Source organism: Filicampus tigris, chromosome 1 (genome assembly GCF_054856515.1).
Source record: "Filicampus tigris isolate MCC_2025a chromosome 1, RoL_Ftig_1.0, whole genome shotgun sequence".
Lineage (NCBI taxonomy): Eukaryota > Metazoa > Chordata > Actinopteri > Syngnathiformes > Syngnathidae > Filicampus > Filicampus tigris.
In genome coordinates this window covers 8,362,965-8,377,496 of record NC_141217.1, presented here as the reverse complement: position 1 = coordinate 8,377,496, position 14,532 = coordinate 8,362,965, and the positions used below count along the sequence as shown (strand labels likewise).

The 14,532-nt window shown below is 40.2% G+C and overlaps 1 protein-coding gene across 3 annotated transcripts in view; it reads right to left on the bottom strand.

Moving 5' to 3' along the window:
• Positions 1 to 12,500, bottom strand: part of arhgap4b (Rho GTPase activating protein 4b) — a 46,346-nt gene extending 33,846 nt beyond the window's left edge. For 2 of the 3 annotated variants that reach the window (XM_086050344.1, XM_086050361.1), the window contains exons 1-2: positions 12,335 to 12,500; positions 489 to 780 (exon numbers count right to left, since the gene is read on the bottom strand). In XM_086050344.1, coding sequence (XP_085906470.1) covers positions 489 to 558 — 70 coding nt within the window. In that variant the 5' untranslated portion in view covers positions 559 to 780; positions 12,335 to 12,500. Of the gene's footprint in view, positions 1 to 488; positions 781 to 1,750; positions 1,868 to 12,334 lie in introns of those variants that run through there. The other variant, XM_086050351.1, reaches the window with a different exon arrangement.
• Between the last annotated feature and the right edge of the window lie 2,032 nt (positions 12,501 to 14,532).

Below are 14,532 nucleotides of genomic sequence, written 5' to 3'. Positions count from 1 at the left end.
GGTTGTAGCAGGCACGATATCCATTGTTGTCGCTGTCTTTTTGAAGCGACGCCCCCCCCGACTTGGAACGCGACTGTTTCAAAACAACTTGTGTCCACGAGTATAGTCAAGCTATGCGCAGCACTCAAGGATGACGCTAGTACATAAAGGTGGAGTTCATGCACTTCTTCTGGCGTCTTTCCTACTTCTGGAAATACACGTCATGCATGTTTTTGTGTTTTTTTTGGGCGGGGGGTGATAATTTTTATGAATAAGGGCGCGGGGGGTCGAGGACGGAAGGGTACCCAGGTCAGGGGTGGAGGGTCGCGGCCAGACCGGCAAAAAAGGGTCAAGTGCCCAGCTCTGGTAATCAATTAGTAGTATGAAATACATTACATTTTGGAAGTAACTTCCACATCACTGGTGATCGTACAGTAGACCTAAAGAAGTGTCTGCCGTGTGTCTACCTATGACACAACACAATCGTGTACACATGCCCGGTGACTCACCTTTCATCTGACATTCATATTCGGCCAGACTCCCCTTCTCCTTCCTCAGTTTTCCGTGTGAGGTCATCATCTTTGCCACCCACTTGATGCTTGTCTGTTATCTCCTCTTCCTCCTAAGTCTGGCGTCCTTCACGTCCAAGGTGCCTCTCCTTTAACCTTCCAGCCTCAGCGCATGTATTCTGTGAACCTTCCACTTCTCTTCTCACACCTTGATTGACCTAGTGCCGCACTCGCCAGGGATGTCAGGCCGGTTCGTCGTGCCCGTGGAATGCCGATCCATTTGCGGATTGTTCTGAACGTGGGATAGCGAGAGGAGAGTATCATGTTTAGAGGATATGGATGGATGGAAGAAGACAGCTGGGAGAAAGAGAGGGAGATTTATGATGTGTGCAATGGGAAAATGAGAGAGCGGACAAATGAGGCCAGGGTGAGAGCAAAAGGGATAGTGACACCGAAGAAGGGAGATTTAGTAGGAGGGACAGTCCGATGGGGGTCACGTCAAAGAATGGACAGTGCCAGGATGCTGTGATGAGGAGGGTGATGACGGAGGAAGAATGGAGGGGGGTGGAAGGATGAGAGGTGATGAGTAACAGGCGTGACAAAGGACATTCAGTGCCTCAAGGTCGGTGATGTCCATAAAGTTAAAAGTCACAGAAAAAAGAAAACAGAAATGTTGATATGGATGCTGACCCATTTTACACAATAAAATTCATGTGCTATGATGTCACGTGTTTGTTGTGTATTCAATTTAGGAGGAGTATACGTAGCCCACATTGGATACATATTCCACAGTGTTTTATTAATCTTGAACTATATACTGTGTACTATATCTTAATATCAGCAGCCACAGTCAACAATTCACCAGCACTTTAACAATGGATCTGTTTTTTTCTTCTCTGTATTGGCATTCTGTGTTTGGTGCCCAACTGTGAGTCACCTCAAAGTGTTGCGTGTCAACAAGGATTAAATAAAACATCAATATCTGTTATTAATTCCACAGGTCTTTAGAGATGGGTTTTAGTGACAGACTATGAATAATAGAACTTAGCAATGATAATCATGATCGTTTATAAATAAATAAATCAGTTAATCAATGAATAAATAAAAAGGCAGTCCCGGAAGGTGAGTGGTTAGCAAGTCTGCCTCGCATAGTTGTGTGGATTTGGAGGGAAGTAACATGGCCTGAATGTTGTTGTTCTGTTGTCTTTCATGGTTAAAATGAAGAAAATGAAATCAAATTTTGCCAATTAACAATATGGCACCTGTTAAATGTCGGGACCTCCACGACTTAATGCACCTCTTAATACCACCACTATGACATTGCAATTACAGAGACAGAGAGAGAGAGAGAGAGAGAGAGAGAGAGAGAAATTCAGTTCAAAAATGCAATATACTGTGTTCCATACATCATTTGTAGTAGTAGTAGAATCAACATTGACTTAATATGACAAAAACATAAACCATTAAAATAAAATACATCTTACTCATCATAGATGCTGATTATCAAATGTATTACTGTGTGTAGATTGCTGCAGATGTGTATGCTAGTGGAATTTGGCTTACTCTGAACGACCAATCGGAGGACAGAAAAGAGCTGACATTATTATGGGCTAGCTAGCTAGCCTTGTGATGTGAATTTGAAATGTGATTGGTTGAAGAGACATTCCCATTGTGAATACAGTTTTAAGATTATACAGCATTATATTGATATTGAAGGCCTTGGGCAGATAAGATTGACATGCCAGCAAATAGAGGTTGATTTTTTTTTTTTTTTAAATCCATATAAACTTGCTGAAAGCAGTGTAGCCAAGAAAAACGCTACAAAATTAAGACAATAGACTGTTTGGAATAAATTAATAAAATTTCATGGAATGCATTTAGGTTGCAAATGTAGGTCAATGTTTCGGAGAGGCCAGCAGAGAAGGCCTCACTACTGTTGTTGTGTTAAGTTGTAACTATAAAATACCCAGCAACAAAGTGTAGCATTTCAACTGCATTGATGTTTACTACCACTACCCAAATTGAATGTGAAAGTTATTTGCTTTGATTTGTTTTTGCTACTGCCACTGGTCACTTTAAAGGGTGCGATGATCATGTGCATGTTCTGCACAACCGTCATAGTACTATAATTACCGCACCACTGGTCACTTTATCTTTGCTTGATGACTCTTCGCATTGTTGCACAGCTCTCATTGTGGTAGTACTGCACAAATGGTATCCTTACATTACGGAAAGAATATGCTTATGTGGCACGTCTTTCTTTGTTATTGCAACATACTAGTGTACCTCATACTACCAAAGACAAATAAATTCCGTGTATGTTTTACATACTTTGCCAATATGGATGAGTCTGAAAATGAGCTATATGTAAGGGTTAAGACATGATGGAATGAGCCCTGGCCACAGAATCAAAACCGGTAATGTCACAGACAGGGCTTCCCATACAAAAATGTCAATTTGGGGTACTCCATGTCAATGCTTCATATTGAAAATAATATTATAATAGTATTCCCTGTCATGGAATAATCATCAGTTAGCCCATCTTTCAACGCTGCTGCACAATCATATTCCATCTTCCGTGATAGAGCAATTGGCCTTATTACAAACGTATGGAAAAAGAACACAATTTACTTTTCCCGTTTTTTTAGTTAAGTCTCACCGAGATTGTTTTTTGACACGTGGAGTGGCTTGTACTGTAGGGGGTTAAAGCACACATTGTCTGGAAATGCAGTCAATGAGGTGTGAAAGCAAAAGAAAGGCTCAAAAAGTGTAAAGTCCAGTAGTCACACACAGTTGCATTGGAGTTGCTTGTTTGAGTGTTTTGGCATACAAGGTTTTGCACAGGAGGCAAGCACAGACAACCACACACCATAGGAAAAAAAGCAACGACTCACCACATCCTGTGTCTTAACAAGTTTCAGCACACTGCAATGAGTGGCAAAGTCTGCCAGTTTGACAGCAAGTTTGATTGTTCCTCATCGGCTGGCCCGCATCGATTATTGAACTAGCACAGCTACACTGTGCTGCATGGGCTTTACAAGCGCTGTGTCTTCACTAAACGTTGACACCTTGCATAGCAGCAGCATTAGTATTATGATTAAAAAGCTCAATTTCTGTCGCCCAGCCAAAGCTCCGCTACAAAAAGAAATTGGAAGTTAATGGAGAATTACAGTGAACAAATGGAGTGATTTCCCACAGCTGAGAATTGTGAGGACACTGAGACCTTGGATGAGGCTCGCAGGCCTTCATCAGTGTGCGACCTAAATCGGCACGGAACAAAGCGAACGTTCAAGATCTGCCTGGGAGGGATTTAACAATCATGAGGTGTAACACAAAAGGTCAAGAAACACTGGCTGTTGAGAATTTTAGTTGGATTTTTGACAGAAAATAATGCAAGTAAATACTGTAATAGAACATTGTTAGTAAACGTAGATGGTTTTAAATTCATTAATTTCATTTTTCATTTCATTTCAACACATCAAGACACGACTGCATTTTAAGGATTGAGTCGTAAATGCACGCTATCAAATATGGAACTTGTCTAATTGAATTAGACCTTTGTACAGTTTAAGAAGTTCATACCAAGGTTATCATATGCATTTTTTTTTACATAGTAAGAGTCAAGATGATCCCAAAACTTACTTCAAAGCAGATTAAAGACAAAAAAGGAAACACGTGTGGCTCATACTGATACAGAAGGGATTTTCAGCTATTGCTGAAAAGAAAAAGAAGTGACGCCTCATCAGATATAACACAGGATATGTTGTAAAATGGAATGAGCAAGGGGGACATTTTGTTTGATGGTATGGCGGATTGTAGAGTGTGCATTTCCTGACAGACAGACTTACACTGAAATCTGCAACCATACTTAACTTGGGTCACGCAAGTTGGGAAATGAATCAACATTGTAGTCTAATTCTTTTGCCATGTTTATCATAGTTGAGCTTGCCAAATAGTGGCAACAGTTTCACATTAACTAGTACTGTATGAGTTCAATATTAGAATATGCCTAAAACCAAACCTCTTTGAAATATTACAAAAATACCTTGGTTTGTTAAGTGTAATTCATTCCATGAACATCCTTATAAGTCAAAACACTCAAATGCTTTTACCCCACTGAAACGGATAGGAGTGCCATGAATCTGTTTCAGCCCCACATCGTGCTCCTTTTGGTGCAATAAAAGTAATAATAGTCGGGGTTTTTTTTAGAAGATAGAGAACATAATGTATGTCTGTGAGTTTTGTTATATCGTCTGTTTACAAGTGTTGCTTTGCCATTTGTGTCCAAACAGCCATCGCTTAAAGGGTTAAAACGCTGCAACTATCAATGCTATTCATTATTCTGTCAATGGCGTTTTGCTTTGTGTGTTAGCATTGAGCTATCTGAGATCCTTGCTTGGATGTTTTCAATACACAACCTGTTTAGTGTGACAGTAATCCCCAACTGGTCATGGCAATAAATACGTTGAAGCTGCTTTTTTGAAGACTTTTGAAGTGAGTTGAGTTTACCGCTACCATCTAGCACGCATAACTACATTTTTTTTTTCCAATTCCCAAGTTGGGCAACCACTATATTGTGGTTTTGTGAGCAATGACAGATGCCCTGATATATGTAGGCACTCCAATATTGTATCGAGTGCAAACACACACACAGAGGCACATTATACCGAGTTCAATTTAGATAAGATAATATCACCAATAATACCATGTAATGTTACAAAGTTGTCTTGATGACATTTACAGATGTTGCCTTAGCCTGTGATCTCATTTCACCACACCTTGAAAAAAAAAAAAGTCTGTGCAGCATATTCGGCTAGGGTCACTGCAGATGTTTGCACGTGCATGGGGATAGTCATTCCGATTGAATGTACTGTAATGTAATACAAGAATGTAAAATGTCACTTGATTTTGAATTTTTCCTGCAGCTGTGCTGTCTCGAACAGCTGCAAATTCCCACTAGTAGAAAATAAGTCATAAATAAATTACCCATCCATCCATTTTCTATACCGTTTTTCCGGTTTAGGCTCGCGGGGATGGACTAAACCCTGGACCTGGACCAATCAATCATCAAACCGTAATTGAGTGGGAACTAAACCCACACTTCCTGCACGAGAATCAAGCGAATTTACAACTTCACCATCAGTGACTCATTTGGCAAGTTGTTTTATTATTTCACTAAATGGTTTTTTTTTGTTTTGTTTTTTCAGGCAAGCACTGAAATGTGACAAAATCGCATGCTGTTGTCCATTTGCTGAGGTGTGACCCTCAATGTGTTTGGCTCACTGGTAGGAGATTGTCAAAGGGAAATGGTTCAGAGCAATAACCTCTCCTGCCTCCTAGGAAGTTTTTAAAACACCCCTGGGAGTGTCTTCTAAAGACTAGTATGCATTCCTTGATGCTGCCTTTTAGCCATAAATCTCTGCAAGAGCTCAGTGAGTACTGTATCTCAGTAGGCTGATATCAATAAAATAAGGCAGAGTTTCACATTTCATCATTAAAACTTTTTTAAAACCCTATTAGGTATTATTATTTTCAGTAATATCATTCATAACTTATAACCGCTTGGAACCATGTTTGATTATTCTTGTGACAAATTCATCCTCCTTTTTGGGGGGAGGTGCAACATGCCCAGAAACTCACCAATTATTTCAAATGTGTTTATCCTGGTGGCATGTAACCGTACACTGACAAACTTCTACTGGGTAATTCATCTAAGTGCGCTTCCATTGCTACTTGCAGCTTTGATTTAAGTCTTTCTTTCATGACAACATTAGAAGAAAAGGGGGCTCATCAAAGGCATCACTCGTCCAAAGGTAAGGTTTGCTACACGTTTCACCATTTATTTTTGTTCTTCTGACATTGTGCTAAAATGTTATTGAAAAGTTCACATTTGAGGTCATTCAAATCTTCAGAATAGTATCAGAGGGTTACAGAGCACGCCTCAAACCTCAGTGTGAACCGTCTTAACTCATTCACTGCCAGACATTTTCAAGATCCTTTTTTACCCTAACATTTGAAAAAAATGGAAAAAAATACAAATAAATTCCTGGGATTGAATGGCTGGACTGTGCAAAGACAAGTAAAGTCATCAATGACAGTGAATGAGTTTTAAAGTGGAAATCAACCCAAACACTTTTTTTTTTTTTAAGAATATGTTCCCAGCAGGTCCACTAGTTGAAACACGGAATACTGATTAATATTGCGTTTGTGGAATATGAGTTAGAAAGCAATTAATCCACCCCTTTTAAACCATCTCAGGGGGCGGCTGAAAATGACATCACAACTGCTCAGTTCGGTTCAGATAACGACCAAACATGGCTCAGCTTCAGAAAATAGGTCAGCCGTGATTGGTCGTTATCTGAGCCCTGAGCAGTTGTGATGTCATTTTCAGTCAAGGGAAGTGGCAAAATGGCCGCTCCCTGAGATGGCTAAAAAGGGGTAGATTAATTGCTGTTTAACTCATATTCCACAAACGCATCATTTATCAGAATGCCTTGTTTCAACTAGTGGGCTTGCATAGTCTTGAAAAATATATTATTGGGTTGGCTTCTCCTTTTAAGGGATTCTGGGTGTTTTTGTTTTTATATTTAATAATGATTAACTTATTTTAAGTTATTCTATTAAAACATTAGCTCTATGAGGAACATTTACAATGCTAACCATCTTAATCTTTTACCATTCTTTAAGTTTTTTTTTAATTGACTGTTTTATTGTTCTTACATTTTACAAGTGGTTAGCTTCTTTTAACACTTTTTCGACAGCTAAAAATGTTACTTAAAAGACTGCCTGCATGTTTTGTGATGACGCTCGACCCTGGGCTATTTCCATTGCTCCCCATGGGAAAAATGGAAGATGTTCACCCATAGATTTCCGACTTGTACGCGTTAAGTTGATTTACTGTGAATCAAAGAAAGCCCAAAAAGGAGCTCCAACAAGCAGGTAGAGCAGCCTCATACTGGCCTTTGTTGTATTCAGCATGAGTCAAACAAATTGGGCCTCTGCAAAATTTGTTATCCGCAGAAGCTTAATCCAAATTCGATATATCACTGACAAAATGAGTTCTGGTTAGACTCAGCCTGCGCACTCAAATGTTATTTATTCACAGTCTCCTCCTTCAGAAGGTTTCCAGTCACATTCATTTTTATCAGATACATAAAAACCCACCGCGGGGATGACTCTTTTAGGGAAATAAACATCCAGCAGTAACCAAAGGACCTCTTGCAAAAAGAAGCAGGCTGACCATTTTTAATCAAATGGTAGAAATCAACACCACTGGATATCAATATATTTTCTGCTTACTAGGTGCCTTTTAGGCTTTAGCAGAGCAACTAAACTGAAGACAACAAAATCAGAGCCATTTTTAACGTACAGCTATCAACATTTCTCTGCTTCCTGCTGTGGTTGAGTTTATGTGGAGGATTATTTACAGGGTTTGTTTGTGGAAGGCAAAGCTGAAGGCTCTGGTAGAAGGTGCAATTAAGAACAAACAGTTTGGCTCTGTACAGGGTGAGAGGCTTATGTCTCTGCAGAAAGGACTTTGTGTACAATAAACTTCCCTGTGACATACGGACAGTAATTAGAGGTCCATTTCTGAAGAATAATTTAGACAGTGAGCACATTATTATAATTATGGCTCAAATTGCTTGTTTTGCACATGCTATTTACTTTCTTCACTTTCTCTACAAGCTTTGCAGAAGCCCGATAACGATCCCGATCGCTTGAATCAGGTGTTTTAGAAGCATCTAAAACATGCAGGATAGGGGCCTTCGCGGACGGGAGTTGGTGACCCCTGGCCTATTGAATTTTTAATCAATACAAAACTTGTCATGTTTTCTTCAAATGGTACAGTCTAGTTCAGCTCAGCGCAGGATGTTTTGAAATGGAATTGTGAAAGCTTCATCATCTGGGTCAGTGAATCCCTATCAGCGTTCCGTGGCACCCAGTGCGCAATGAGAGGTCACAATGGGTGCTGTGGGAAATTATACAATTTCACTTTGTTCGCCCCAAAATGTTGTAATTAAAAATATATTTTTACTCATTTATCTATGTCAGCAACGTTCTGTGACAGGCAGAAGGTACAATAATACGTTTCAACCATCTGTTGCCATTCACGCAACAGAAGAAGTCATGACTTCTTGCAAGTCTATATCAGCTTTGTATTCAATTAAACAGTTCTAGTAATTTGAGACATGATCATAATGAATTTACTTTAGTTTTCATTTGGGACATTTTCATTTGTGTGCCATGAGATTTTTTTGTAATGTAAAATGGGGGGTGCCTTGGCTTGATAACGGTTGGGAAACATTCATTTTCCTAATCACTTATACTCACTAGGATCACGGGCATGCTGGAGCCCATTGATTGGGCAAACGGTGCCAGGAAAAATGTAGCCTGTTATGACTTTCCTGTTACCTTACCACAAAGGTATGGAACATTCTTGGTTGGACAAGCTCCACAATTTTGGTACCCTAGCTATTTGATTGGTTGATTGGCCAAAAGAAGGGTGCAAAAAAATGAAGTGGTACAGATCCATTTGTGCGGTGCCCTTCACAAATGACCAAACGCCATACTATATAGCTTGATGGAAATGTTCTACAATCTGATACATCTCACCTTGTGTGACCTATAACCTTTAGTTCTGCTTTATTTGCTTAATATAAGTTAATTATATAGTACATAACCATTGAATTGTGTTTTCCTCAGCTCAGGATTTGGTTTTGGACCAAAACGTATCAAGAACATCTATAAGTGAAAAATGTAAACGTTGAGACTGGTTACTGGGGAGTAAGCACTAAGCAGTTCACTTCCTGGATACTGTCCTAGTGCCCTAAAGCAAGGCATCAAACCCAAAATTACCCAAATGCTCAGCAGAGTGACACAGTTGCATAGCCCACCAATTCTCTGTGTTCATTCAGTATGAACAGTGTTGTGTGTGCTCTAGGCCCATTGTAAAAGAACATTGGAATTGGCCGCTGGGTAGGGTTGGGAGATTAATCTGAATTTAATTGTGATTTGGATTTTGGCTCATTGGATCATAGACATTCTAATCAAAGAAAAATAAGTAATGTGCCAAATGGTACGGTGTGTTTCCCAGTCCCCAACGTTGTAAAAATACCCCGAATGCATCGCGTTGCTTGTGCAGCAGGCGTGTGACGTCACATGTATGTGATTCTGCCCTCCCTGAGGGCCCTTGAAGCTGTTTAATGACACCCCAGTTGGCTTTTACTGTAAAACTCAACACACAACAAAAATAATTACACACATTGCATATTTAAATGCAATACATGCTTCATTTGAGCAACATCACCACTGCCAAAGTCAATGTAAAATCCCATTGATATGCTAACAGGAAATTAGCATCGGCTTCCCTCAAATAATTAATATTCACACACAACCACTGTAGAAACATACACACAGGTAGCATAATGCTCAAGAGCAGTGTTTTTCAAACTGTGTGCCGCGGCACACTGAGATATTGTCAGGTGTGCCGTGGGAAATTATCTAATTTGTGTGCCTGTGCAGTCTAGCGCCTGGCAGCGTAATCATGTAGTTACTACATTGTAGTACTCTTCCATACCAGTAGGTAGCAGCAGCAGCAGGAGTTAGCTAATTGTCTTTGTTTAGAGACAAGCGAATTAGTGGCGCATGTTTATCAGGGGTGGAGCCAGAACGTGGCTAATGGGTGGGCCTGGAAAAATCAGGGTGGGCATGAATATTTCTCTCACTGAGCACAAGGCTCCTATCCCGACACATCGTATATTAAAATAAAATGACAATGTACAGATCTTCCTTAGACAACCACAATTATGCCATTCTTAATATTCAATAAAATAAAAAACAACAACAAACACAAATTCAAAAATAATTTCATAATTTACTACAAATTTTAAAGTATATATGCTTTTCATGAATCTCACTGGGTGGGCAGTCTCTCAATCTGGGAGGGCCTGTGCACACCCAGGCCCACTCATGGCTCCGCCCCTGATGTTTATCCAAACAGGCCCATGTTTCATACTGAGTAAGTATGAAACATTATAAAATACTTCTTTATTCGTGTTTATTTAATTCCTATTCGAGGCGTTGTAATATAACGTTATTCTTCAATGTTAAACAAATGCTTATATAAACAATATAACACTTATATTATTAAAATAAGCTTTTTTTTTTCACAATTTCAGCTGGTGGTGTGCCGCAGCATTTTTTTCAATGAAATAAATGTGCCTTGACTCAAAAAAGTTTGAAAAACACTGCTCAAGAGGATAAATTCTTCCCAATCTGTTAAAAAACGAGTTATATCAATAGAATTGAAGCTCAAGTTTTTTCCGCTATGCTTCTTATCCGAGCATAAGTGTGTACTCCTTGTATGCACGGCACCACGCTGCCCCAAGAGGCTAACGCACGCACAGCAGGAACAGTCTGCGTTTATTGTTTTATTATTTTAGTCGATTCTTGTTTTACTTTGTTCCTAATTTAGTTTGTGGTTGCTCTTTCAAGGTTTTTTTAAACTTGAGTTATCAAGGACTCAAGCACTTTTATTGTCATACCAACACGCATTTCCACATGATATGGCGCAAAATACGATACTTGAGGTTCTAGGTTGGCTCAGTAAGTCCCAAGTCTTGTGAAAAAAAATAAAAATAAAAAAAATAAGATAAAATAAATAAGATAAAGGCATAAGGGAGATGCATATTCACACTTTGAATGTGTGCAAAGACGCAAAGGTGTGGATGCAGTACTATACGTACAATAAAAAGGCTGGAGGCTTGAGTTTCACATTTTTACAAGATCATTTTGAAAGAATAGCGTGTTTAAGAATGAAGTCTTCAACATGCTGAACATGATGAATAGGCATGAGGGTATGCTGGTAGTTTTGAGTTGTTGATCTTTGGTAGTTGAATAAACACCAAGTTTGGAAATCAATGAACACTCATTTTTCTTAATTATGACTTCAATATCAATAAGGTATTCTTTTAAAAATATATTTTTTTTAATTCTATAATCGCCCAGCTCTACTGCAGGGGGACCAGTTTACTTCCCAAACAAAGTCAAGGTGCCCTTGAGCAATCAAGGTGCCAGGTGCGACACATCTGCACCCCCATCAATATTGGTGGTGTTGGTTCAGTTTGTCAAGACTTGGCTTCGGACCGGAGGCCAATGGGGGTGGAGACCCACAGTGCACAAACAAATGGAAATTGGCGCTGGTTGGGGCTGCACTTCTTGGGCATTGGCCAAATCCCCCTTGGCCCCCCAGCACCAAACTCTTCGTGGCAGAGGTCAATCATGAGCGCTCCTTTATTTATTGAGCAGTCTTTTAATTTCCTTATTCTTATTTTTACAAGTAAGTATATTCATTGATTTCAAGAGCAGTAGACGTAGTTTTTTATTTTATTTTAATAATGTGTTTTTGCAAAGCCAAACGCCAAAGGTAAATACCGCTCTCATGTGACGTCTGCTTAGTTTCGGCTAATAGATGGGAAACCGCATAGATGCTGGACAGAAGCATGACATTAAGAATGAGCTGATGTGGTGTGTTGACTTCTATTTACAATTGCCATAAATCACCTCTTGCGACCAATGAGACACTGTGGCACAGCTCCACACAATAGCCACATAAACACCTCAGCGTAATTACACAAGCACATACACGCACACTGAACATAATGTTCACGTTACATAATGGAGTCAGCATGTGCCGTCTACAAATGCTTTTAAAGCTCCAAACTAAATACTACATAAATACAAAGTCATTCACTTTACATGTACACAAGAACGCACGCACTCACACACGTAGAGTGTAAACACATCAACGAACGCACACACACACACTGGCTGTCAGCGCTGCATACCTCACTTTGTGCTCCTCTGTTGTCTCTTTCTATCTTTTCCTCAGATCTCTCCTCCCATCCCTCGTTCTCTTCATCGCACAGACAGCGAGAGTCGTGTGTGTTTGAATCTGACAGATTCCTCTCAGCTCAGTACTCTCCTACCTCCCCCCCCCATCTCTCTCTCCCTTGCATCTCAGACTCAAAAACAGCCCTCCCTCCCCTCTTTCTTCCCCTCTCCTGCCAAATACGCTAAATAGCCTCCCTCTCACACCAGAGATGCTTCACTCCTCCCATTCCCTCCCTCTCTGCCTCATGAAGCCAACCAAGCCACGCCCCCACACTCTCCTCTCCTCCGGGCGGCTATAAATACCACTGCTGCTATGAATATACCATTTTCTCCCTCAGCATCCCTTGTTTTTGCTCTACCTCCCTCCCCGAATGCATTTGAATGCATCCAACCATCCACCCACCGCTTGCACAGCAAACAACCCCCCCCCCCCCACATCAATTTCTCTCTCTCTCGCTAATGTTATTCTGATGACCTTGTATTATTCGCCCTCACATGACTTGCATACACACGCTCGACATGACACACACGCACGGCGATGGATGGGATAAGCCGCCAACATACACACAAACAGACACCGACAGACATGTTTGCTGTCTGTGATGCCGGACAGAGCGTCACAAGCAGCTTACACTCATTCCAAGACCGTATGCATTCCTTATTTACATTCCCAATGCTGCTAAAAGGACAGGTCACTGCAAGTGACAGCTTTTACAAAATGACTCCAGAATGGAATCATTCATCACCTCACGTGACGCATTTATGATTCAAGGGTGTTCCCCGCACTGAATGCAGTGTCATAAACTTGAATTGAGAAATGCGGTATTTTACGTGTTGTGTGCACTTGCACTTGGACTGTGTGCATTGTCCACATGACAGCATCGTGGCTCTGCAATTGTCTAGGAAGGAGGTTACAAACATCTGGTGCAAGAGTCTGATCATGTGCACCGAGGGTACACTTAAACAGAATCAAATCTTCCGCTGCAGGCTATAAGGTTGTCACGCACGTAATTAATCCGCGGATTGCCCAGCAACGTGCTCTAACTCCATAAACGACTCAGAAAAAAAAAAAAAAAAAGAAGACAACGACAAACATGGCCAAATCCAGCGAAGGACAGGTACTCTCTGACTTATTGGCTATTTTACTTTGAATATGACCGCATTACTGCAGACTCTTGTGGTTCGTTTGTCTTTTTCTTTTGTCAAGTGTTGATTTTTAGTATTGTTTGAATGCACCATGTGATTGTCTGAGAAAAAAACAAAACAACTGTTATATCCAAACAGTTGTTTCTCTGGAGTTAGCTGCTTATTTCCAAAAATGTGTCTCTAAGTGGAGTGCTCAAAATGTTGGATTTTACATTACATAATGCCCCACCCTCAATTTATCCGCCTGTGACTGCTAGGCAGGGCGAGAAGGTAAGCAGAGCTGCAGTAATAACACAGAAAAGCATTAACTAATAGTGTTTTAAAGATTAGCTTCTGATGACTGGCATTACGTAGGTTGGCGGTTTGGCGAAGCTGTTGAAATGGGGCTGTGTTTGGTGTCTGCTGCACGAGCCACACGCACGTATTAGTGTAATTTGGTGAGTTGTACTCAGTATTGTATTGGAGGTAAGCAGTGACTCATTTTCATGAGAATATGCTGCTTCTCTCCAAAGAGTTATTTCAACCAGTGTTAACTTGTAAGTGGATGTTACGTGTGCCGTCTTTCTTTGTATTTTTTGATAGAAGAATGCCAGAGACATTTTAATGAAGACACCCGAAAACTTTTCAATTGTGAAACATTTACATGTCTGCTTTTAAAGAGGCAAAATGGTATGTAATAGTGTTATTTAAAAAAACATAGCTTACAATTCTTACCTACAAGAAACTTACAATATTAAATCAAGAGTTTACAGCGGACGTCATGAGCACAAGTGTACAATGGTGTAAATGTTTTGTACTTTTGCTCAAGCTCTCTCTCTACAGATGGACGGTGGTAAATGTGCATTTGTTAAAGGGATCAGAGAGCCACGGTCCAACAGCCATGGCTGCTGGCTGCCTATGGGAAAGCGTTTGCATTGCTAAATGTCCGAAAACTATGATCAATTGTCACAAAGTTAGAAAAAAACAATCAGCACAATATGTTTGAGTTTGTGGAGGTGATAGTGTT